The 27686-nt window shown below is 39.3% G+C and overlaps 1 protein-coding gene across 5 annotated transcripts in view; it reads left to right on the top strand.

The window, feature by feature from the left end:
- Positions 1 to 27686, top strand: part of LOC143846546 (CBL-interacting serine/threonine-protein kinase 24-like) — a 36650-nt gene that overhangs the window by 4864 nt on the left and 4100 nt on the right. For 4 of the 5 annotated variants that reach the window (XM_077355004.1, XM_077355007.1, XM_077355005.1 and 1 more), the window contains exons 3-12: positions 776 to 838; positions 992 to 1063; positions 10999 to 11106; positions 11452 to 11526; positions 11626 to 11679; positions 11870 to 11995; positions 12749 to 12838; positions 20857 to 20979; positions 21276 to 21395; positions 24504 to 24620. In XM_077355004.1, the coding sequence (XP_077211119.1) occupies positions 776 to 838; positions 992 to 1063; positions 10999 to 11106; positions 11452 to 11526; positions 11626 to 11679; positions 11870 to 11995; positions 12749 to 12838; positions 20857 to 20979; positions 21276 to 21395; positions 24504 to 24620 (948 nt within the window). The remainder of the gene's footprint in view (positions 1 to 775; positions 839 to 991; positions 1064 to 10998; positions 11107 to 11451; positions 11527 to 11625; positions 11680 to 11869; positions 11996 to 12748; positions 12839 to 20856; positions 20980 to 21275; positions 21396 to 24503; positions 24621 to 27686) is intronic. The other variant, XM_077355008.1, reaches the window with a different exon arrangement.

Genomic DNA, 27686 nt, shown 5'->3' with positions numbered 1-27686 from the left:
GTTGAAGGACATTGATTTGTTACTATCCATCACTGTCACAAATTTATTCACAAAGGGGAAAGTCAAATCTTCCTTTTTCACCCATTTTCATTTTGGGCTGAATCGGTCATTTATTTGTAGATGAAAGTATTTCTGTAGCAGGAAATTATCTCACTTATTGCAGTGGCATTGTGTTTTGACTTTTCTTGAAACATTTTATTATTGACTAAAGATACTAATAAATTGTATGCATGCCCATTTTGTGTTTGATTAACTACAAACAAGTTAGGATCCATAGGGAACTTTTGTGCTTCCACTATGGTCGATTAATATCTATTTTTAGCAAGGTCAACACTTTCATGTTACACAGTACTGGTATCATATTTAATGACCCTACTCCATATTTGAGTTCTCCAATTATGTAATTAGATACTTTCTTATGCCTACTGTTCCTATTCAAGTATTTTCATAGATATCAAATCATTTTCTAGCAGAATATGGTTTTTCCAAACTCGTACGGGTGTGGCTCTTTGGCTTAATGTCATGGGTATGCTCCCCATTGACGCGAGTTCAAATCCCCCAGGCTTACCCGATTCGCATGGTTTACGGGTGATTGCGCGCATCCGTAGGGAATAGTCTCGCCCTAAAAATTGTGTTGGGGATAGCCTATGTCATGAAAAAAATAAAATAAATAAATAAAGAATATGGCTTTTCATATGTTTTGTGAAGCCCAATGCATGCTTTTTTTCACAGCGCAACTTATCTAACTTCACTTCTTTATGGTTTGGCGTTTCAGATTAAGAGAGAAATTTCTATTATGAAGATTGTCAGGCATCCAAATATAGTTAGGCTGCATGAGGTATGCTTGATATATTCTTTACTGTAGTTTTTGGATATGAGTCCTGTATCCAGAATGAAAATTATTATGAGCTTACTTGATTGGTATGGGTTTGTCTTGCTCTTTTATTAAAATTTTATTTGATACCATTACTAACTAGTTGGTAGGATCCAGGTTTTGGCCAGCCAGGCAAAGATATACATCATTTTAGAGTTCATCACAGGAGGAGAACTATTTGATAAAATAGTAAGGCTTTATAAATACACGTTTTATTTACATTTGAGTATTGATAACCTTGTATTTTTTCATACTAGTAACATGGAAATCTTGTATGGAGGATTATAAACATAGACCTATCTGTTGCTAGGCAATAATATCATGAAAACAATATGGCAACCTGGGAATTTGTTGAGAATCACCATTAATTAGTATGGTGTCCTCATCTGAAGTATTTGGACCATTAGAACTCTTCTTTGGGTGTTACATAGAACACTATGTCTATGGAATTACATTATGCAGCTAAGCTTGCATCGAGAGTGATTATGGAGTAAGTGCCTGTTTTTCTCATCTCACTTTTTCTATCATAAGAATTTAGAGTTGAGAAGATGCTTCTTCAAATGTGGGCAACATATTCTACCATTGTTACTAGGATACTTTGACGCAAATACAATGGGACAAATTGTAGGATTAATTTAGTTTCACAACTTTTATTTTTTTCATGTGTTTATTTTTTTTTTCTGCATGCTATTTCTTTTTCGTGTATTTCCTCAAAATAATGGATTTTTGCCTTCTTGTGGCATCTAGTGTGTACGCAACCAATATACTACCTTGGTCAAATGGTAAAAATACTTCCTTTTTGCAAAGCTCTGTTTGGGGATACTGTTGAAATATTCTAATTGATTTATTCATTTGACTAATTTATTTTATGTACATGAGTACTTTGTCTTTTTTCAGGGGTACATTTTTAATTTAGTAGAAGTTTGTAGGAGGGGGCAAAAGTGCCATTTCTTGAAGATAGTTGGGAACAAGTGTCTAGAGATTCGTATGTACATGTAATGATCTAGGAAACTCCATTGTAATGAAGAATGAATCATCTAGAATAGGTCGAAAGACTTCCATAAGGTATATATTTACCCAAGGGGTCCTCCTCCACAAGTGTGAGAGAGATATTAGCTCCAAGATTGTATTTTGTTGAGTTAGAAAGAAGTTGTTCTTATTGGTTTTCTCCATTGTTTGTGTTGTCTTCTACATGAATGTGAGATGAAGAGGAGAAGAGAAGAGATGAGAGAAAGGTGATGTGAGAGTTGTGTTACCTCTCTCCCACAGGAAAATGATATATATATATATATATATATATATATATATATATATATATATATATATATATATATATATATGAGGCAAAGGATTGTACGCTCGAGCATACCAAGCTTATGGTACGCTCGAGTGCCCAATCACATGTGGGCCCACTTTGTTAGGATGATCCAAAGCATTCATTTGAAAGGCCATTACATAGATGGGATGTGTACCAAAAATCAGCTCCATAGGATCATCCTAACCCATCCATTTGTGGAGGTCAAAATGGACAGACACTGTTTGTCCACAAATCTGCCCATTTTTGCCCTCCACTTTTGGAGGGGTTAGGATGATTCAATGGAGCTGATTTTTGGTACACACCCTATCTATGATAGGGCCTTGCAAATGAATGCTTTGGATCACCACAAAAAATGTGGGACCCATGTGATTGGGCACTCGCGCGTACCATAAGCTTGGTACGCTCGAGCGTACAATCCTTTTCCTCTATATATATATATATATATATATATATATATATATAAGAAAACGGTTTCTACACACAAGTGTAGATAAGTTATCTACACACTAGCTTAAAATACAGTGGAGGGCATATTGTTTGGGTGATCCAAACCATTCATTTGATTAGCCCTCACATAGATAGGGTGTCCACAAAAAATCATCTCCATAGGATCATCCCAACCCTACGATTTGTGGAGGTAAAATGGACGTGTATAAACCTTCATAAATCTGTCCATTTTTTGCCTCCACGGTTCGAAGGGTTAGGATGATCCTATGGAGCTGATTTTTTGTGGACACCCTATCTATGTGAGGGCCAATCAAATGAATGGTTTGGATCACCCAAACAATGTGGGCCTCCACTTTATTTTAAGCTAGTGTGTAGATAACTTATCTACACTTGTGTGTAGAAACCGTTCTCTCTCTCTCTCTATATCTCTCTCTCTCTCTCTCTCTATATATATATATATATATATATATATATATATATATATAGTTACACGAAACTGACAAGAATACCACCTCTGTGGGTATGTAATACATGAACACTCTTCTTAACACTCCCCCTCAAGATGGAGTGTATATATATCATACAGTCCCAGGTTGTTATATATAGGGTTACACGATAATGACAAGAATACCCCCTACGTGGGTGTGTAATACATGAACACTCTTAACACTTCCCATCAGGATGGGGTGTATATATATCATACATTCCCAGCTTGTTACATAAGTTACTCAACCTTGCTCTACTTAGAGGTTTGGTGAACATGTCTGCTATCTGATCATTTGACCTTGCGAAAACGGTGCAGATCTCCCCTTTTTGAATCCTCTGATGGATAAAGTGACAGTCCACCTTTTTGTGCTTTGTCCTTTTGTGGAAGACTGAATTCATGTTATATGAATGGCTGCCTTGTTGTCACAATGTAATGAAGCGAGTGATAAAGTGACAGTCCACCTTTTTGTGCTTTGTCCTTTCGTGGAAGACTGGATTCAATGTTATTTGAACGGCTGCCTTGTTGTCACAATGTAATGAAGCGGGTGATGAGTAAGGCAACCCAATCTCAGACATAAATGATCTCAACCATATCAACTCGAGTCTTATATAGGCCATGGCTCTATATTCTACCTCTTCACTCGACCTTGCTACTACATCCTGCTTCTTACTCTTCCACGATACCAAATTACCTCCAATAAAATGTACAATAATCAGTGGTAGACCTTCTGTTTGCAGGTATCCTGCCCAATCTGCATCTGAATACCCCTCAATCCTCATGTGACGATGCTCTCTTCTGAACATTCCTTTACTAGGAGCTTTCTTCAGATATCTCACAGTCTGGATGATTGCTGACTATTGAGATGTGCGTGGCGTGCTCATGAACTAACTGACTACATTGACTGCGAATGAAATGTCTAGACGAGTAACAATGAGGCAGATTAGTTTCCTAACTAGGCATCTATACCTGCCCGGATCCTCTAGCAATTCCCTCTGATTAGGAGAAAGCTTGACGTTTGGATCCATAGGTGTCTCAGCAGGCTTCGCTCCCAGAAGGCCCGTCTCTTCCAATATATCCAACGCATACTTTCTTTGTGACAGTGATAGTCCCCCACGTGAACCAGCTTCCTCTATCCCAAGAAAGTACCTAAGGCGTCCAAGGTCTTTGGTACAAAACTCTTTCTGAAGGAAATCCTTCAGTCTGTATACTTGCATGATCGCTCTCAGTGATGGTTGTTAGAAGATATATAAGTCCTAAGGGTAGTTTTGTCGTTGTACTTTTCTTCCACACACACACACACACTAGTGAGGGGGAGACACCCTAACTCCATCCTTCAGTCTCTATACTGCACTGTCGCTCGCAGTGATGATTGTTAGAAGATATATAAGTCCCAAGGGTAGTTTTGTCATCTTACTTATCTTCCACACACACACACACACACACACACATATATATATATATTAGTGAGGGGGAGACTCACCCTAACTCATATTTCTCTCATTCTCTTCTCTTCACTCTCTCTCTCTCTCAACATGGTATCAGAGCCCTAGGGACCACCATGGGAGAACCCCTATTCCTCTCCTTCTCAACACCTCCCTCATCTCCACGCCACTCTAACCCTAACCCAACAGCTGACAACGATCCTCCCTCGCCTCCACTCTCGACCACCCTCCCTGTCAAACACTAACCCATCGGCCCCTCCATTCCTAAAACCCTACGCCGCCAACCCCTCCATCCCTAACTTGCCAGCCCATCCATCCCTCAAACCCTAACTCGACAGCCCCTCCTCCACCCTCGCCTCCACCGTTGCCTCTCTCCTTTCCAAATCCTAATCTATTCCTCCCTTTTGCCTCTTGTACCTAATCCTTTCACAACCCTAATCTCAGCCCTTTCAAAACCCTAATATAATCTAATCCTTTCAAAACTCCTAGCAAGCCTCTAGTACCTTTCTCTTCCTCCAATCTTCTCTTTCATGGCTTAAATTATCTTAGTCATATTTTTTATTTCTTCTCCGCGGCTCCGATTATCTCTGATACTTTGTATCTTCATTATGGCTAGCTGTACTATGCCTACTTCTGCTATGTGCCTGCTTCAGGGCCGTGGTGTGGTGTTCTCTGCCCGTCTTTTGAGTTTTTCCTTCTCTATTGTTCATCTGGCATAGTTGTTGTTGTGAGTTTCAGTTTATTTCTGTCCTTATGGAAGCTCCTATCATTAGGGCCGTGCATTCGGTTATAACCGAACCGATTTTGCCAAAATTAACCAAATCGAAAAATTTCGGTTAGCTAAAAACGGAAACTGAAACTGAAACCGAAATATGCACTAACTGAACCGAACCGAAACCGAAAAAAGAATTCGGTTGTTCGGTTAGTTCGGTTAGAACCGAATAACGACCTTCACACAAAAAACCCTAATGAATGTTAAATGAAGGGGAAAAAGGAAAAAAATAATGGAATATGAAGAAAGAAGAGCAAAATAAACTCATCCACTACTTCTTCTTCTTCGTGATATCCAACTCCTAGTGTTCGAGAGGAGGCCGGAGTTGGAGTCGAAGACGGGGCCGGAGTTGGAGACGAGTCATGTGAACGGAGGTGCATGGTGTTGGAGACGAGTCATGTGAATGTTCGTAAGGCTATTGTAGCTCTTTGATCTCAAATGATTTTGGCATCAAGAAACATCACTGAGAGAGAGAGAGAGCAACCAATGTGATTCATGTGAATGGAGGTGAATGGAGGCAAAAGACAAGTCACATGGGTTGTCATCATGACTTTGTTGGAGAAAGTGAAAACCAGCTCATGGTTTTGAATAAACCACCCATGATTTTTAATTTCACTAAAAACAAATGGTGGTTGTCATCATGACTTTGTTGGAGAAAGTGAAAACCAGTACATGGTTTGGAATAAACTAGCCCATGGTTTTTACTAAAAACCAATGGTTTTTACTAAAAACCAATGGTTTTAATTTCACTAAAACCAGCCCAGGGAATCGATACGACGATATCTGCTCTCAATTTTGGTAATGACACTCCAATCCTTACTTTGTACCCGTTGGAATAACATTTTTGAGGCTGTTATGGTGTCAGTAGATGCTCTCGACGACAAAAGGAAAACAATGGTTATTTAATATAGCGTGTCATTTAGCAAGAGCCTTTATTCGGCTGATTGGTTTTAACCGATTTTTTTTTTCAAAAACCGAAGCCGAAACCGAAAACCGAAATTAACACATATTGGAAACCGAAACCGAACCGAAACATCAGATAACCGAACCGAAATAACCAACCAAATTCGGTTCGGTCGGTTATTTCGGTTTTACCCGTATAGTGAACAGCACGAATCCTATTATCATGGATCCTTCTGCCAGCACGAATCCTATTATCAGCTCGACTCCTCCACTTTCGGCTCCCTCTCCAAGTTATTCCTCTTATGTGGAGGCTTCTTTCCCACAGTTGACTTTAGTCTAATGCGACGGGTCCAACTATCTTAATTGGTGTATGGCAGTTGAGACCTACCTCCTGGCTCGAGGTAAGGTTGATTTCATTGAGCGTGTTCCTACTTCTTCCATGGATCCCTCATATGCTCTGTGGCGACATGATGATGCACTGATCCGCATTCTCCTCTTGCAGAGTATGGCACCCGACGTCGTTCAAGGCTGTTCACTATACGGTTAAAACCAAAATAACCGACCGAACCGAATTTGGTCGGTTATTTCGGTTCGGTTTCCAATATGTGTTAATTTCGGTTTTTGGTTTCGGCTTCGGTTTTTGAAAAAAAAATCGGTTAAAACCGATCAGCCGAATAGAGGCTCTTGCTAAATGACACGCCATATTAAATAACCATTGTTTTCCTTTTGTCGTCGAGAGCATCTACTGACACCATAACAGCCTCAAAAATGTTATTCCAACGGTACAAAGGATTGGAGTGCCATTACCAAAATTGAGAGCAGATATCGTCATATCGATTCCCTGGGCTGGTTTTAGTGAAATTAAAACCATTGGTTTTTAGTGAAATTAAAAACCATGGGCTGGTTTATTCCAAACCATGTACTGGTTTTCACTTTCTCCAACAAAGTCACGATGACAACCACCATTTGTTTTTAGTGAAATTAAAAACCATGGGTGGTTTATTCAAAACCATGTGCTGGTTTTCACTTTCTCCAACAAAGTCATGATGACAACCCACGTGACTTGTCTTGTGCCTCCATTCACCTCCATTCACATGAATCACATTGGTTGCTCTCTCTCTCAGTGATGTTTCTTGATGCCAAAATCGTTTGAGATCAAAGAGCTACAATAGCCTTACGAACATTCACATGACTCGTCTCCAACTCCATGCACCTCCGTTCACATGACTTGTCTCCAACTCCGGCCCCGTCTTCGACTCCAACTCCGGCCTCCTCTCGAACGCTAGGAGTTGGGGATCATGAAGAAGAAGAAGTAGTGGATGAGTTTATTTTGCTCTTCTTTCTTCATATTCCATTATTTTTTTCCTTTTCCCCTTCATTTAACATTCACTAGGGTTTTTTGTGTGAAGGTCGTTATTCGGTTCTAACCGAACTAACCGAACAACCGAATTAACTAACCGAACAACCGAATTCTTTTTTCGGTTTCGGTTCGGTTATTGCATATTTCGGTTTCGGTTTCCATTTTTAGCTAACCGAAATTTTTCGGTTCGGTTAATTTTGGCAAAATCGGTTCGGTTATAACCGAATGCACAGCCCTAATGTCGTTGGCACGATGATGTGCCTCAAGACATCCAAGAACATCTTGGAGCATGCAACTGTTCTCATTCCGGGGTTGATTACTTCACCCGTATTTGTGATACCTATTCAGAGTGGATGAGACTCCAGCGTGGGGATACGCCTCTAGCTGCCTTCTACAGTTAGTATGTTTCACTTTGTCAGCAGTTAGACGTATTTATGCCCTTCATAGTTGATCCGGCAGTTTGTGCCAAGCGTCAGGAGGAGCTCTTTGTTATTCGCTTGCTTGATGCCGTGGGCTCTGATTTTCTTTCCCTACGACATTAGATTGTTGGCTTTGGTTCCATTCCATCCCTCAAGGATGTTTTCTCTCATGCACATCGTTGTATGCAGAGTGGTGCCTCTAGTGAACCGTCGATCGATAGTTCTGCTCTTGCCACGTATGTTGGTGGTGACCGTTCTAGCTGTGGTAGTGAAAGTTTTGGCCGTGGTCGGGGCCGTCGAGGTCATGATGGTGGCCGTGGTACTGGAGGCGGCTGTGGTGTTGTGGGCTCCCTTATGGCACTCATTGTCAAGTAGTGGGGCATACTGCGGGTACTTGCTATGCCTTACATCTGGAGCTCTGTCCACCCCGTTCAGCTCATATCCCCTATGCTAACCTTCCTTATGTCTTGACATTCTCCTCTGCTGGTCCAGTAGCTCCTGATGACTTTCTCCTCATCTCCAGGGCCGACTATGATGAGTTGCGCCTGCATGAGCGTAGCCGCCTCCTTTTGCAGGCTTTGCACAGCATGGTAGTTCACCTGCTCCTCGGCCTACTACCTCCAACTTATGGGTTATTGATTCTAGGGACTCGAACCACATGACGGGTAATTCTTGCTAGCCTTCCTGATGTCTCTACATCCTCCTCCGCCGACCTAGTAGCTCTCATCTCCAGGGCCGATTATGATGAGCTTTTGCGCCTGCGTGAGTGTAGCCGGCCCCCTTTTGCGGGCTTTGCATAGCATGGTAGTTCACCTGCTCCTCACCCTACTACGTCCAACTCCTGGGTTATTGATACTGGGGTCTCGAACCACATGACGGGTCATCGGTTCTTTGTGTTCCTAAGTTTCCCTTTAATTTAATTTTTGTTAGCCAAATCACCAAAAGTCTTAACTGCTCTGTCTCCATGGTTTTAAATTTCGACCGAAATATTTCAGTTTCGGCCGCGACCGAAACAAAATTTACATGAAGTCGTTTCGTTCCAAGATTTCGGCGAAATTTCAACCGAAATTTCGTTTTTAGCCTTTTTTACAAAATTTCCACCGAAATTTTAAATAGATCCACTGAAATTTGAAAAATGTCCACCGAAATGTTATAATTCCCATCGAAATTTATGAAATATTCACCGAAATAGCCAAAATTTCCACGGAAAATTGCCGAAATTTACACCGAAATTTTAGACATTTCGGTCGAAATTAAAAAAAAAAAAAAAACGAAACCATAATCATATTTTTACATGATTTCGGCCGAAATTTCGGCCCGAAACCGAAACGTTTCAGTTTTGGAGGCGACCGAAACCGACACCTAAAACGAAATTTAAAACGTTGTCTGTCTCCTTTTTTCCCTTCTTATTGTGTTTTTAAGGATTTCTCGACCGGGAAGACAATTGGTTCGGGTCATGAGGTGGATGGTCTCTATTGTCTTGACTGTGGTCCTGCTCGTGCTGTTTTGCATAGCTCCGTCGACCTCTATCAGTGGCATTGCCATCTCGGCCATCCCTCCATCCAGAAGCTTTGGCAGTAGTTTATTACTTCTTGTCCTGTTCAGTCATCAGTCTTGTGAACTGGGAAAGCACCGCCATATGTCCCTTCCTTCTAGGGTCGTTAGTTGAGTCTCACACGCTTTTGATTTATATGTATGGGGTCCCTCACGAAGTATGTCTCTTTTGTATTTGTTGATTCTTCTTCTTGTATGACATGGTTATTTCTTCTTAAAGAGCGCTCTAAGGTGTTTCATGCTTTTTGTACATTTCAAGCTAAGATTACTAACTAATATAATTGTGCTCTTAAATATTTGCGCACTGATAATGCTAGGGAATATTTTTGTGCATCTAAAGGCTTTCATGATTTTTTATCTACTCATGGCATTGTGCATCAGTCTTCTTCTGCATACACCTCTCAACAAAATGGTGTATCGAGAGGAAATTATGGTAAATGACAATAAATAAATTTTTAAATTATTTTTAACATTTTATGAAAAAGCTTTGAAAATGAAAAATATTGAGAAAATACGACATAAATTGTATATCCATGGCATGTACAAATCTGCACATGCCTTGATTTTTTTATTTCTATTTTTTAAATTTAATGAATTTTTACTTTTTAGTACATCGGAAGACACTTGCCGAAAGTAAACCTGTGAGACCATTACTCTCTTGATTCGGCGGAGAGAGGAATGTCATGGCCCTATAAGCAAGTTGGCTCTACCCAGTAGAAATCCCAGGATGGAAAGTACTTGTTTCAAAACAGTTAGTTAGAGGAAGATCAACTTTACTGCTTATCACTGCCGCATACATACAGATTAACCTGCTCACTAATGGGTCCACTCTCTAACTAGTGGTTTATGAAAACTGAATTGATTTTTGCATTCTATGCCCTAGTCGGACGCCTTCTCGCCGGTGGAGTTATTCATGTTACTCATTAGTTGGATTAAAAGCATTTGTTCTTGGTCCAGAATTTTATGCTTCTCTAAGTGGGTTCTTATATAATAGATGCAAACAGCTAGAAGTAACAAGTAGGGGCCATTTCTTTAACGATCAAAACCATTTAGGGATGGACCGTGTACCCAAATACACTCCCATCAGACTATTCTCCCCCTACATTGTGTTTTTTTGAATATAAGCTATTGCTTCTTTGTTTTCTTACCGTCCATTTGACTGCCACAAATTGGAGGATTAGAATAGTCTGATGGGTGTGGATGCTGTTGCATGGGCCATCCATTACAGATAAATGGCTTGGATAATTTAACAAGTGGGCCCAGTAATACTTCTAGCCGCTCATATTTTTCCTTGGAAAAATATTTGCATCCATCATACAAGAACCCTCTCTAAGTTATATATTTTATTCAAGTTCCACTTTTGATTCTGCCTATCTATCTGTTTAAATTTGTCTTTTGTTTAATTTGTTGTTCCTGTTATAGGTTCACCAAGGTAGGCTTGGGGAGAATGAATCCCGTCGATACTTTCAACAGCTTATTGATGCTGTGGATTATTGCCATAGTAAGGGTGTTTACCATAGAGATTTGAAGGTCTGCCACTCTTTGATGCTTGACTTCTGTGCAAGGTTTTAAATTTTGGTTTCGGTTTCAGCCGAAATCCTGAAAATTCAGCCGAAATTTGGAAAGAAAAAAAGAATTAATTTCTTATTTCAAAATTTTGTCCGAAATTTTGGAAAAATAGTATATTTTTGAAAAAATAATTCATTTCCCAGCATTTCGGCCGAAATTTCCGGTTCGGGGGATTTTGGTTTTGGTCCCAACCGAAATTCGAAATTTCGGTATTTCGGCCGAAATTTAAAACCTTGCTTATCTGACTCTTCGTAAACATCAATTATCTTGTTGTTGCAGTCCCTGATCATTGCATTTTATGTGTAGCCTGAAAATCTTCTTCTTGATTCAAATGGAAACTTGAAAATTTCAGATTTTGGCCTTAGTGCATTGCCCCAACAAGTAAGCATGATTGCCTTCTGTGTTGAAGGAAGCTGTTCCGGTCTTTTTTGCCATTAACTATGTATTTCTATTGTTTTTCGTTACACTATCTACATGCAGGGAGTTGGACTTCTCCATACCACATGTGGAACACCAAATTATGTAGCCCCTGAGGTACTTGCACTTGATGCACACCCCTTCATATATATATACTAGCTTGATTCTTGGTAATATTGACTGCAAATTTCATCATCCATATTTAAATGGTTTCTGATATTTTTAAACCATGATGGCATGGTAAATAAAACACTTCCTGTGCTTTCAAATTTATGGCATATCTTAAACTAACTAATTGGAATTTTAGGTACTCAGCCACCTGGGTTATGATGGTTCTGCTGCAGATGTATGGTCGTGTGGTGTCATCCTTTATGTTCTAATGGCTGGATACCTTCCTTTTGATGAGACTGATCTTCCGACATTGTACAGAAAGGTAGGTTGTTTTTATCTTTATTTTTGAAAATTGGTGTATCATAGAGTAACACAATGACTCATACTCTTATTTTACATGCTCTGGAGCTGACCTTTTTTAATACAAGTGTTTCCACATCAAAATTCATTGTTTTTTTAATGGTAAAAGTAAAACGTCGAAATTCATTGTTAACTAACCTGTGCAACGGGTAGGTAGTTAATATCTCTGTGAAGTAGAGGCTTAGTAATTTTCCTGATGTTACACCCTATAACTTAAAATACCAAACACGAGCATTGTGAGTTTTGTTAACATGTAGGAAATATCTTCAAATTAAAAAAAAAAACATGTAGGAAATATTGTAAAGTGTACAAAATGTGATTTACTGCCCTGTGCTTGAACCCCGATTGCTTTCACTACTGGTTAAATTTCACCCAGTGGGTTGAACTTGACTCACTGATCTGGGTATCAAATTGCCTTCAGGGCTTTTGTATGGTTGCTCTGATATTGCGATTATCTTCAAAATAAATATGGTGCTCGCTGAAAGTCTTACACATGTTATAGAAGTTATGTCCGTACTCCTTTGTTTTGATAAGGGAACTTCACTTTATTAGACGTTTTTCTGGTTGGCTGTTGATAGCTTTTTGGCTATTAGAGAGGAGTGCCATTGTTAAATAAGAAAGCACGGGACAAAAACTAGGGATTCATTGATACATATGATGAGTTGCATTATTGTGGTCGTGGGACTGTCTAATTGTTAAACTGGTTTCTGAGCAGGTCAATGCAGCTGAGTTTTCCTCTCCACCTTGGTTCTCTCCCGGGGCAGATTCATTGATACATAGAATACTTGATCCAAATCCTAAAACTGTACGAAGAATATGTCTCCTACTGGATGTATTTTGAGTTGATCTTACAATTTTGGTCTGTTCTTTTTATTATTTATGTGCATTTGCAAGTTGAAGAATTTTGAATACCTTATGGCTCCTTTGATTGCATTTCAAATACTTCCATGGTTGTAGTACAATTAAAGTCAGGGATAGGTTTGGAATGAGGATGTTCTATGCCTCCTAACATTAATATCCTCAGGGTATTGAAACTACGGAGTGTAATAAGTCATTTCCTCCCAGAATAACTATCTCATTTGATATTCCACTAGGGAAACTTTCTTGTTGAATACTTTTCTTTACTGAACAGTAAATAATTGTGATATTCTCTCATGTACAATGTTTGCATGTGTTTCTTAATCTCTGTGGCTGGAGTCATGAACTTAAAACTGCTCTATGGTTGGATTGGTGTGCCATGTGTCTGGATTTGTGTGCCATGTGTCTCAGGCATGGTTTTAAATTTCGGTCTGAAATTTCAGATTTAGGCTGGGACCGAAATTTAAAACCAAAACCGAAATTTATAGTTTTTGTCCGAAATTATAAGATTTTCACCGAAACCGAAATTGCCACCGAAATTTCATTTTCAGCTGAGGCTGAAACAGAAATTTCAAACCTCGGTCTCGGGTTGGGCTGGCGGGTGTTTCAAATGTGGAGGTACCTGTCTGAGGATGGTCGGCAGCTTTTGGAGTAGTTGGTTGGCAAGGCTGAATGTAACTTATATGATATTCCACTAGGGATTCCTTGTTGACTTCTTTTCTTTAGTCAACAAAAATAATTGTGATATTTTCTCATGTACAGTGTTTGCATGTATTACTTAATCTCTATGGCATAGCAGGAATCTTCCCTCGGGGTGCCGCTCCTGACTCAGAACCTCGATTCGTCGCTCTTTAGGAAGGAGTTTCCTTTGAGTGCGATCCCGAAGAGATGGAAACTGCTCTTATTACTCCATTAGTAACCCCCTCACCAATTTACTTGCATCAAACTCCTCAAACTGATTAAAGTACTTCATTGGAGCATTCACAGAGCCAAATCTTCAGAAGGCATGAGGAAACTGGGCATGAAAATGAAGACGGGGAGAAATTACTACTTTTGATGTACTGAAATTTTGAAAGATTACATTAGATAGTTAAAGGCTTAGTTAAGTTGAGTTGAGTATATTAGATAGTTAAAAATTACTATTTTTTATGTACTTGAATTTTGAAAGCTATATGATGAAAATATTACATTAATGCTCCACGGCACTCCCAACCTTAGGCTCTTGTAGACCCCACGCTTCCCTGCCCCTGCACCCACTTCGTACTTCATGGTCATGAATATAAAACTTCCCTATGGTCAGGGTACGCTGTGTCTGTAGCGCTGTGTGTGAGAGGGCTGGGCGCGAGTTTCAATTGAGAGAGAGCTGACTAAGGGTGTCCAACAGTTGGTGGGGGAGTTGGTAAGAGATCGACAATTGGACCTTTCTCCCTCTTCCTGGGTTTTCTCAGCCAATCACCTGGTCTGTTAGTTCTCACCTGATTTTCGGGTATAGAGGAACTATTGTAAGATGAATAAAGAACTTCAAAGCCTTCCGAAGAGGTGTGGATGGACATGGAGGATGGATGAGCTCCCAGAAAGTTTAATCGCAAGCATCATTCCATCATGCTATAACAATAAAACCCGGAGCTCTGCAAATGTTGGAAATGGGGGTTTGGACATCAAAGAAATGGTGAAATTCCTGTAATTATCAGTCACTGGAGAGTGTAGCGGGTTTTGTATCTGTCATCGATCGGATGTTGTATACGAGTGAATTGATAAAGCTACTCTTGAATGTATGATCTTTCATTCTTTGCTATTTTGCAGGGAAACCTAGACTTGGATGATCTGAGCCTCAAATTGTTCCGAGTAGAAGAAACGGTATGCCTTTCATAGTTTACTAGAAGTCGTGATAGCCGACACTTGGCCAAGCACTTCAAGTTAGAGGAGGGAGTTAATCCATTCTTTCAAAGTTGATCCTCATCATGTTTCTTGACCAGGCACTTCAAGTCAGAGGAGGGAGTTAATCCATTCTTTCAAAGTTGATCCTCGGCATAACATGAGTTATATGCTGTGGGTAATTGGGTTGCACTCAGAGCGAGTGGGAATATCTTCAATAAATTCACTAAGTTTGGAGACTCCATCTGTCTTCCCTTCTATCAGATCTATCTTTATGAGTTCATTGGGAGGAACATTTAGACCTTCTAGACGATCAAGGAGTCCCTGAGAACTAAGGACAAGAATGATTTGAACTGATAGGGGACCATCTGAGAATGAAAAATCAAGTAGTTAAGAAGATGGGGTCCATCATTAGTATTAAAAGAGATTTATTTAATTTTTAGAGTGTTATTTGAGTCTTTTTGAGTCTTTTTGGGGAGAGGGGGGGGGGGGGGGGGGTTGTATTAGAGTCTTTTCACATCAAAATGACTAAGTTCTTTGCGTTATGACTATTTAAATAGGCCCCACACATGTATTGTGGGTATTTAAGTGGGAGCAAAAAAAAAATACGTAGAGCCTGCTACAAACGATCACTGCTATAGCGGGCTAAGGGTGACTGCTCTCTTCCTTATCTGACTTCCTCTGACCGACACAACTGAAGTTCACTTATGGTTTGCTGGCTAAGGTTAGATCTTCCTCGTTACTGGCATTGCTCACAAGACCCTCCAACTGCGGAGCAAGGGTGACGATCGACTCTGGTGGACTCATCTCCAGAGGAGGTGGAAAATTCGATAAACCCGATAATCTAATCAGTGGATGATTCTGGACGAGCCGCTTTCTCTGCACAACTCTCTCCTTCTACCACCAACTGGGAATAAGGTGATGTGCCAGACTCTAGGTCTTCAGTGGATCTGATCAATAGATTCATCTCTACCATTGCGTCTCCTAGTTACACTGACGAAGAGGAACTTCTTGTGCCAGATCGAATTGGAGAAAGTATTACAAAAGCTGAGTAGTGGTTGTATAAATAGAACATAATTTATAGTAAAAATATAATACATTGGTCAAGCTGTAAAGTTCAAACAAGGTTTCTCAACAATACAGATTTCTATATTAGTTATATAAATCATTTAACTGCAAAATTTTTAAAGAATAAAGTTAATATATCAAGGTTTTCTTTGAAAAAATTTCAGGGTAAAAGTAGTTGAAGGCACAAATTTAGCCTAATTTATAAAATGGTTGCAGGACGTAGAAAATCTGAACATTAATTCGTGGAATCATTTAAAGATGAAAATGCATGCTATAAACCCGTAAGGAACACCAAAAAACTGAGTTTAGGCATTGATTTCCTACCTCTTAGGGATTCAAAATGGCAAAATTTCCAAGCTTTGGCTCAACAACAACTAGTCTTCACTTTTTCCTCCAAACATGACTCGTTTACCCTGACGCAAGCGAAGTTTTGTCCTATTCTCAGTCCGTCGATTGGAGGAGAGAGAAGGGCCAGATTCGGTTACAGGTGACCAACTGTGAGTGAAGTAGTGGTAGAAATCATCCTTTCTGGACTCGATCCGCAAATCTCCTCGGTTCCCACCAAAGAAAAAACAGGGTGGCTTGCCTATCCTTTTCTGAGTCACCTAGCATACGCCCCAACCCTGATCTGAACAGGACAACAACAATTCCAAGGTCATTCTCTAAGGTGGCTAGGATTTTTCCAAAGCTAAATGGTTAAGGCTTAAAGAGGAGGTTCAAGGATGACAATGAGAGTTGCTAGATGGAGAATTTTTCTAGATTTTTCGTAAGGTTTTTCTTCCTTTTTTTTTTCTCCTTCAAAATTTCAAATATAGAAGTAGAAAAATAATGTTTGCATGGAGGGACAAGTGTGTGCTTAGAAGGACGTGTGTGCTTGGAGTGGCAAGTTGGTGCTTGGAGTGACGTGTGTGCTTGGAGTGGCAAGTTGGTGCTTGGAGTGACGTTTGTGCTTGGAGTGGCAAGTTGGTGCTTGGAGTGACGTGTGAGCATGGGGGAACAAGTGTGTCCATGAGGTGGGCATGTGTGTGCTAGGAGTGAAGTGTGGGACAAGCTACTCCAAGTCCAACCTTCTATAATTATAATGACCATGATGCCCTGCTAAATGAGCTTGAAATACCTATCGAGTCCTCCATTTAACCAAAACCCAAGAATGCTCATGGCTTGCATTTATTTTATATTTTGTCCCATGAATCAGAAAGGTCATTTATGACGTAGGGTTAAATATATTAATGACTAACGTGTCCTAGCACACAATTTTAAAAAAAAAACTTTATGAAATTGCAAATTTCCTACAATGGGTTGAGTATTTACACTGAGGCCTTATTTTACACACACGCACACTCACACGTGTGTGTGTGTGTATCTTGCGATTCTAGATACTTCTCACAACTCTCTTAACACATATGTAGGCCTTTTCCTCTTTAACCTAATTTCTAGAAAGTTTCCACGTGTGAAAACCCGTGGATATATGTAGGCCTAATCATATACACATATGTGGGCCTAATCACACACACACACACACACACACACACACACACATATATATATATATATATATAGATTGTGAGCTTGAAGCTCATATAGCTTATATGAGCTTGAGGGCCCAAACACATGGGTCCCACATTTTTTGTGGTGATCCAAACCATTCATTTGCAAGGCCCCATTATAGATAGGGTGTGTACCAAAAATCAGCTCCATTGGATCATTCTAACCCCTCCAAAAGCGGAGGGCAAATATGGGCAGATTTGTGGCAAACGGTGTCTGTCCATTTTGCCCTCCACTTTTGGATGGGTTAGAATGATCCTATGGAGCTGATTTTTTGTACACACCCTATCTATGTAAGGGCCTTTCAAATGAATGCTTGTGATCATCCTAAAAATGTGGGCCCACGTGTTTGGGCCCTCAAGCTCATATAAGCTATATGAGCTTCAAGCTCACAATCATTTTCCTTATATATATATATATATATATATATATATATATAGAGAGAGAGAGAGAGAGAGAGAGAGAGAGAGAGAGGAAACAGCTCCTGTGCTCGAGCGCAAATACGCTTATCTGCTCTCGAGTGTAGGAAACATGATGGGCCCACATTTTTTGGGTGATCCTAAGCATTCATTTGAAAGGCCCCATCATGTATGGGGTGTGTACCAAAAATCAGCTCCATTGGATCAACCTAACACTTCCATATGTGGGGTGAAAAATGGGCAGATTTGTCGACAAACAGTATCTGTCCATTTTGGTACACACCCCATCCATGATGGGCCTTTCAAATGAATGCTTAGGATCACCCAAAAAATGTGGGCCCAGCATTGTTTCCTGCACTCGAGTGCAGATAAGCTATCTGAGCTTATCTGCGCTCGAGCACAGGAACTGTTTACTCTCTCTCTCTCTCTCTCTCTCTCTCTCTCTCTCTCACACACACACACACACACACACACGTATATATATATATTTATATATATATATATATATATATATATATATATATATATATATATATATATATATATATATATATGAGAAAAGAGAAGGTACTCCCTGGAGTAGATAGCTTATCTACTCCCTACCTTAAAATAACAGTTGGGGCCACATTGTTTGGGTGATCCAAAGCATTCATTTGATGGGTCCTCACATAGATAGGGTGTGCCCAAAAAATCAGCTCGATAGGAACATCCTAACCTTATGAACTGTGGAGGCAAAAAATGGACGGATTTGTGCAGGTTTATACGCGTCCATTTTTGCCTCCACAGTTCATAGGGTTGGGATTATCCTATCGAGCTGATTTTTTGGGCACACCCTATCTATGTGAGGGCCCATCAAATGAATGCTTTGGATCACCCAAACAATGTGGCCCCAACTGCTATTTTAAGGTAGGGAGTAGATAAGTTATCTACTCCAGGGAGTACCTTCTCTTTTCTCATATATATATATATATATATATATATATATATATATATCTTGCGATTCTAGATACTTTTCACGGCTCTCTTAAAACACATGTGGCCTTTTCCACTTTAGCATAATTTCTAGAAAGTTTCTCCACGTGGAAAAATCGGTAAAATAAAATTGAAAATCAGGCCTCCCCACTTAAAACAAGTCGTGGGAAAGATGGGGCCCATCTTTTATTACGAAATCACTTGACTTTATGAGAAGAATGAAATACCTCTAATGGCTTAAAATGATTCAATTAACACTTACCATCTAACTGCTAGATATAGCCCATCCTATCTTTGAACTTTCAAGCGAAAGCTTGGGAAGGATTAACTTTTTTGTCGTTTTGCACTATGGAAATGACTTTTTTTTCTTTCTTGTTCCTTTTGCTCTATGTTTTGATTTGATCCCTATCAAACAATTTATAATTAGGCAAAAAATCCCCGGAGAACATAAATGAACAAATATTCTGAATGAGATCCACATAATTGTTTTTATTATTTGAGTTGTTATTAACGATCCTTATTTATTACTTATATCAATATATCATTATAGGCATCCTCATAATTAGCACTGAGGAGGAAGAAGGGCTGAAAAAAATCTACACTCCACAATGCAATAAGTTGTTCATGTTTGGGCTAGGTGACCTTGAGTAGAGGGTTCCGATTGATGTAGGATTTGTGAACAGAGCAAGGTTTGGAATGGTATATGAATTAGGATGTGGAAGTTAGTGGGTAATGAGATGAGGGTTACAAAAAAGGTTTTAAGTTTTGGCCGAAATACTGAAATTTCGGATTTCGGTGGGGACCGAATCTGAAATCCTCTGAACCTGAAATTTCGGGAAAATGATTTTTTTTTCCAAAAATACAACATTTTTCTGAGATGTTGGCCGTAATTACCGACGTTTCGAAATAAAAAATTAATTCTTTTTTTTTCCTGAATTTCGGCCGAAATTTCGGTTTTGGCGAAACCGAAATTTAAAGCCTTAGTTACAAATTGGTGGGGTGAGGAAGTTAGGGTTTCAATGGTGGGATTGGGTAATTAGGGGTAAGTAGGGTTTTGATGAGGTACATGTGGTTTCAAATGGGTGTTGATGGATAATTAGGGTTTAGATGTTAGTTAGAAATTAGGGTTATGAATTAGTGAATACAGGTTTCAACTTCAAGTAACTGTGGTGGGGAGAATAGGGTTTTGACTACGTTGGATGTAGAAATTAGGGTTTCAAATTTGTGATGTGATTTGGGATTGAACTAGCGTTCGAAGGTTTGGGGTTTTGATGGTAGGGTTTGGTGGAACTATGTTTCGAAGGTAGGTTTTGGTAGTTTTAAGGTTATTTTTGGTGGATGAAAGTTGGGGTTTGGGATTTTGATTGGGAAGGGATAGAGATTTAAGGTTATGGACTAGGATTAGGTCTCAACGATTCTTTATGAGGTTAAGGTAAGATCCTTGATGCATGGTGATGGTCTCGACGGATCCGTACTTGGAGAAGGTAAGATCACTGATCGCGTGACTCTGATAGCGGAGAAGGAAAGAAAAAGGAAGAAGAATAATAAAGAAGAAATGAAAGAAAAAAATTGATCTTTGTCTTCTTACATGCTTTGGTACCAATGCCTTGTTAATGTATAGCTCATTCTGATTTTATATGTAGAGAAATAGCAGATGTGAAGGAATATGAGAGGAGAAGACAAGAAAAAAAAAAGACATGAAAAGAGAGAAGGGAGAAGGGAAAAGTCATTTGGGTTTGCTCCCAACCCCACAAATTTATCATGTTTATTATTCTTAACATTAATTACAAGAATTCCTTAGGATCATCCGATGATGGGTCCTATGAAATTAACATGAAATGCTAACTTTACTAGACCTAAACACATTTTATATGTGAGTTGCTGCTGTAAACATATCGTCGTATAATTTGTGCATAAACATGAGAAGTAATACCCTTCAAGGCTGCTTGCTTCTATTAAAGTTGATTTCCCTTGTACTGCATCATTATTATTATTATTATTTTTTTGCGAAGTTCAGATTTACAAGCTCATATTCATCTTTGATCTTTATTTCTTTTGTAATGATCACGTTCCATTCTTCCTGCAGCGTATTCAGATTGAAGGAATTAAAAATGATCCATGGTTCAGTAAAAACTATGTGGCTATTAGACATGGTGAAGAGGAAGAAGTTAATTTGGATGATGTGCGTGCTGTTTTCGATGACATTGAGGTTGGTGTTCTGTGATTCCATTATTCTTGTTATATCTGTCCTTCATGTAGACTGTAAGACACATCATAGTGTTTGATTTCAGAGATTGGTATTATTTTGCTTTCCATGTCATTTTTGAGTTTCATGATGACTGTAGTCTTCCAATGCTCATTGCAAGAAATGGATTTAGGATGGTTCTTCAGCTACTTTGTGTCATAGCATTGCTGTAGTCCATTAATATATCCGCCCTGGCACTTGAGTTATTAAATTTAGTTTTTTCTGTCTTTAATATGTGGTACTATTATGGGATTTTGTAGGATCAATATGTATCAGAGCAGAGGGATGGTAATGAAGGGGGTCCACTAATAATGAATGCTTTTGAGATGATTACCTTATCTCAGGGTTTGAATCTTTCAGTATTGTTTGACCGGCAACAGGTACGACATTATGGATTTAAATATATTTGGAACACTATGGGTCTCACTACTCACTATTGCTCCTAGAACATGGCTTTTCAAACTGTGAGGCACACATTATTATATTCACACAGATTTAAATGTGTATATAGTTAAGCTTGTCCTAATTTTATTTATTGGAAGACTTAAAGGGCCTGTTTGATTCCAGATAAGTTTTTTTCTGGACAAAACTAAAACCCAATAATCCCTTATTCAGCATTTGTTAAGCAGCTATTCAAGACAAAAGCTATCCGACCTTACGTTTTAAACCCTAAAATTTAGAGAAAGTGAAAGCCAAGATTAGAGAAAGACATATTTTTTCGAGGGATCCGTTTTTGGATAGAAATGGGGGATACAATAGTTACCCGAGACCATGGTTTTAAATTTTGACTAAAATCTGAAATTTCGGACCGAAATTTGAAACCGAAACATTATAAGATTTAAACTGAAAATCCACTGAAACCGAAATTCCAAACCTTGCCCAAGACTAATCTTAGCTTCGGAGCCTTACTTAAGAGGACTCCTGTTAGGTCCTCTACGGACAAGAAATCCTCTTGGCTATACTCTACCGTCAGCCTCCGGCGGACAATTTCATGGACATGTACCCATTATAGAAGCAAAAAGTAAACCCATTCAAATAGAAGAGGTCTTCTTTCTCAATATTGAGTATGCCAGAGCCATCCGGTTACACAGCAATAGTGCTAAAGCTATACTGGCTGTAACATTAGGGCCGTCCCCTTCATTCTATGCTGATCCCGGCTAGTGAACATCAGAATTTGGTGAGATGCCTACTGGAATTCGGTCACCATCAACCAGCAGAAGGTTGTAGCCGTGCCGAAAAGGGGGGGCAGCCAATTTGATTCATTGAAGGTGGATAGCCGGATGCCATAAAGAAAACAAAATAAGGACAAATTTCTAATGGACACATCAATAGATGACTCACACATAATCTGATCTCAACCATAGTTACCGGATTCACCATCCGCCCTCCGATCCGTGATCCGGGGTCGCATGATCCAAAACGTGGTTCACTAACGACCCGGATCGCCAAAAATGAAGAACCGCGGCGACCCGCGGGAGAGAAAGAGAGAGAGATGCATATAGACTAGAAGAGAGATGAAGAGAGTTACAAATTTTATATATTTTGGGTTGAATTAGAACTACAGCTTTATTTTGAAAAAAAAATGTAGGGCATACATGAGGTTTTTTTTATTAAATGGATGTAGTATGGACTATGGAAGGATATTCATATATTCCAACGGGAACTTTCTTTTTGAAAAAATATGTATGACATACACGAGGTTTTTATATTTTTTGTATTAAATGTGTGTAGTGTGTACTATGGAATGACATTCTTGTAAAAATATATGAAATTATATATATATATATATATATATATATATATATATACCCTCATCGTACCGCGTACCGGACTACCATCGTACCCCGTACCCGTTTTCGTACCGCGTACCGGACCGCGTTCTAGGTAACCTTGATCTCAACCAGTTTCAGGAATTTTGTTGCTCGGATTTTGGGGGCATAATAATTGTTTCTACTGGATTTTTATTAGAGTCAAACATTAGTTTCTTGAAGACTCCATTGCCAAGACTCCATTGCCATTTTCATATTGGAATAGATTAGTAACTGCAGAAATTTCTAACTTTAGTTGGAAAGCTAGGATTAGGGCTTCTTTTAGTGGGGGGCTAAAAGCCATACCAATTAAATAGGTAACTCTATTGAAATTCCAGAGAATTTTTTTGTACTTTCGGGTTTTCCTCTGGGCGGCTTATATGAAAAAATCTAAGGTGCAGTTAAGCAATTTTTCTTTTTCTACTTGAACTATTGCTATTCTCCATGCAATCTCAGGTTGGGGGTATCGTCGGAGTTTGGCTGGTGTGTGTTGCGTTCGACGGTATGCAGCTAGCTGCAACATAAGAAGGGAAAAACAAAAACCAGTCATCCATGCTCGGCCCCTTTTTTCGCGGCCACTGGATGGCCGATGGCAGTGCAGCTTGCGTCGCTAGAGTGGTGCAGCGGCACGAGCCTCTACGATCTCCGGCGGCTGGCCTGCCGTTGCTACTAATCTTGTCTTTCATGAGAGAACCAAGCACATAGAGGTAGACTGTTGCTTCATACGTCAGAGAATATAGAAGGGCGAGATATGCATTTCCTTCACTCGATCTATGGACCAGCTAACTAATGTTTCCACCAAAGCTTTGAGTAACGCTAAGCTACATGATATTTGTAACAAGCTAGGAATGTATGATATCTACATTCCGGCTTTAGGGGAGTGGGGGTAATAGAAGTGTGTATGTGCCTTAGGGCAAGATGATCTTTGTGTACTATATTCTCTTTTTATATAAATACATAAGTGAGGGGAGCTACCTCCAACTCCAACTAACTCTTTCCTTCTCATTTCTTCTATTCTAACAAATTTATTTAAATATTATATGTGATACACCACATTTCATATGTGTAGTCACTCCAATTCTCTCTCACGCCATTCTCCATCTTTTTTCTTCTCTATCTCATCATCATCATGTAAGAACTTAACAATATGCAATTCATATAAATATAAATATGCAACACGTACTAGTAGAGTGTACCTAATATACTTACAGTTTTGGTTTCAATGTGTTTGGGTGGGATAGAAACATAATCATTTTGGTTCGTGTTGGTTTCTGTTGAATAACATGTATTAGGGTAGTTTAGTCATTATTTATAGTCTTAGGGGTATTACAGTCACTGTACATTGTTGCCCTATTTGGGGCTATATATACATCATATACATGAGGAGCTCCCTAGTGGAGACTCTCCAACTCTTTACTCTTCTTCTTCCTCTCTAGCCCTAACTCCATTTCTAACAGTTTCGATGGGAATTTCAAGCCATGCATGGTAGACACTCATGAATATTGATTACTTGTATTGCTTTGAGTAATAAAGCCATGCATGGTAGACACTCATGAATACTGATTACTTGTAAGGAATTGAAGCTTGCTCTCCTTTTCTTGTGTCTGTGTCACCTTTTCTTTATTACTTTTATTTTTACTGGTAAGCAGCTATATAAATTTTTTTTTTTTTTTGTGGTAGGATTATGTAAAATGTCAAACACGGTTTGTATCACGCGAACCAGCTAAAGCTATTATATCAAGTATTGATGCTGTTGCACAATCTATGAATCTCAAGGTCCATTCACGAAACTATAAGGTATTCCCTTTAATGATACTCTATAATCATTCTGGCATTTTATGCACATCTATTCCTGGATTTTGAACTCTTTTTAAGTACTCACTTCATTTTCCATTACAATGTTCTTCCATCTAATTTTTTCACTCTGCATTGAGGGTAGAACATAGCTAGACACAAACATGAGGTATCTGACACGTTTACACCAAAAAACCAGCATGTTCCGTTGCCATAATGCTATATGATATTATGTAATATATATTATTATATAAATATTGGTTCATACAACTATATAGAAAATGTGTGATTGGCATGTACGGCTGGCAATTTCACCCGTAAAAACAGGGTTCCACCCCGCCCCGCGCGGGGCGAGGATTCCCCAATTATGGTGGGGACGGGGATGGGGACATGGATTTAAAAAATTCCCCGGAGGCGGAGATGGGGTGGGAATGGGGATGGCTCTGGGCCGCTCCGCCCCGATTCAATACCTTACATTATGTCATTTTTTTTGAAATGGGCCTTACATTAATGTGAATTATCAGAAAGATTTATATTTTTAAAATTCAAATCTGCCCTTTTGGCCTTTGCCTTTTAGTGTGTGGGACGGGGATTCGGATGGGGAATTTTCCTTGAGGCGGGGGGTACGGGGAATGCAACATCCGGCCCCGCCCCTTTGCCAGCCCTATTGACATGTGGCCGAATGGAAGTTGTTTTGAAAAATGGTAGACAAATTTGTTGCGCTTTTGGTCGTTATTTGAACAAGAGTTAGATATGAGATGCTCACAATGTTACATACCCAGTTTTTAAGATCAAACATAAATTACATTTTGAACAGGTGGACAGTCTTCCTTCAACATATTTAGGTCTTCCCCTGGGTGTGGGAAGACTGAATAAGACGAACTAAGAGCCTATAGTAGAGAGAGTTGAGAGGCTTCTGGACACTTGGAAGAGGAACTTAGTTTCCAAACGCGGGGGGTGGGGGGGAATTATGCTTATAAAGGCGGTACTGGCAAACATACCAATTTGACAGTTGTCCATCTTCAAATGCCCCATGAGTGTTCTAAATAGATTGGAGCAAATTCAAAGGAGATTCTTGTTTGAGGGTCAGGGGTGGGTCGGATGAGAAAAAGGGGATCCCCTTGGTGTGTTGGCAGCATAGTTAGCAAAACTTGATTTGGCAAAAAACGGGACGGCAAAAATTCGAGTTTAATATGGTATTAGTTCAAAAAAACGTAGTAAAAAAAGCAAAACACAAGAAAATGAGTTTAAAATTTTGTCATTTATAAAATATGGTCTGCCAATGGGGAGGTGGACAGATCGGCAAGAGAAGGAGTTTCAAGGGAGAGTTTAGATCTTTTTGGTTTTCTCCCTCCCCAACTTCTGATTTCTGTTGTACTTTGTTTCTCTAATTCTGCTTGCCTCCTTTTCGTTGTATATTTGGGACCCTCTCGGTCTCTTTTTCATTAATGAAATCCTTTCACCATTCAAATATATATATATATATATATATATATATATATATATATATATATATATATATATATATAGAGAGAGAGAGAGAGAGAGAGAGAGAGAGAGAGAGAGAGGAAAAGGATTGTACGCTCGAGCGTACCAAGCTTATGGTACGCTCGAGTGCCCCTATCACATGGGTCCCACATTTTTTGTGGTGATCCAAAGCATTCATTTTCAAGGCCCTATCATAGATAGGGTGTGTACCAAAAATCAGCTCCATTGAATCATCCTAACCCCTCCAAAAGTGGAGGGCAAAAATGGGCAGATTTGTGGTCTGTCCATTTTGCCCTCCACAAATGGATGGGTTAGGATGATCCTATGGAACTGATTTTTGGTACACACCCCATCTATGTAAGGGCCTTTCAAATGAATGCTTTGGATCATCCTAACAAAGTGAGCCCACATGTGATTGGGCACTCGAGCGTACCATAAGCTTGGTACGCTCGCTCGAGCGTACAATCCTTTTCCTTATATATATATGAGAAAAGTGATCCTACTCAGTCGAGTAGATAAGCTTATCTACTCTAACGGGTTAAAAACAGTGTGGGCCCACATTGTTTGGGTGATCCAAACCATTCATTTGAAAGGCCCTTATCTAGATAGGGTGTCTACAAAAAATCAGATCCATAGGATCACCCTAACCCATCAAAAAGTAAGGGAAAAAATGGGCAGATTTGTGACAAAGTGTCTGTCCATATTTTCCCTCCATTTTTGGATTGGTTAGGATGACCCTATGGATCTGATTTTTTGTAGAAACCCTATCTAGGTAAGGGCCTTTCAAATGAATGGTTTGGATCACCCAAACAATGTAGTCCCCCACTGTTTTTAATCCGACCGAGTAGATAAGCTTATCTACTCGACCGAGTTGGATCACTTTTCCATTATATATATATATATATATATGAAATCCTTTCTCTAATTCTGTTTTAAATGTGTTTAAAACTTTTGCCTAAAAAAACAGAGTTTTTGTTGTAAAAGTTTTAAACGGAGTATTAAACGTCACAATAATAAAACGTTTTTTCTTCAAAAAAACACCATTTAAAACGGAGTTTTGCTAACTATGGTTGGGAGGAAGTTTGTAAACCTATTAAACAGGAGGTCTTGGCATAAGAAAATCGATGACAGTTAATCAAGCTCTCCTAAGCAAATGGCTTTGGAGATATGTGGAGGAGGAATCACATCTTTGGGCGAAGGTTATTGAAAGGAAGTATGGATCCGATTTAGGCCATTAGGAGACAGAGGATAGGTTCAGAATGGTAAGGGTGACAGTTTGGCGTGAGCTTCATTCACCAGTTCAAAAGAGTGAGATTCAGAGTCTACTCAAGGGAGCAGATCAGATTCTGGCATACTAAGTGGTGCACCTCCCACCCTTTAAAAAAGATCTACCCCGAACTATTATCATGGCTGCAAATAAGGAAGCACTGTTTAGTGAGTACTAACACTGAAGAGGGAATGAGGTGATATGGAACCAGGTCATTAGAAGGAATTTCTTTGACGGGGAGCTAGGAGCAGTTGAAAGTTTCATGGAGATGTTAGAAGGGTGCTACATCAAACAGTCAGATGCGGATAAAAGGG

The sequence above is a fragment of the Tasmannia lanceolata genome, unplaced genomic scaffold (assembly GCF_043159265.1).
Source record: "Tasmannia lanceolata isolate RefF3 unplaced genomic scaffold, GAP_Taslan_0.1 ptg000015l, whole genome shotgun sequence".
NCBI lineage: Eukaryota > Viridiplantae > Streptophyta > Magnoliopsida > Canellales > Winteraceae > Tasmannia > Tasmannia lanceolata.
The sequence above is the reverse complement of the archived record's forward strand: the minus strand, read 5'-3'. Positions and strand labels throughout refer to the sequence as shown.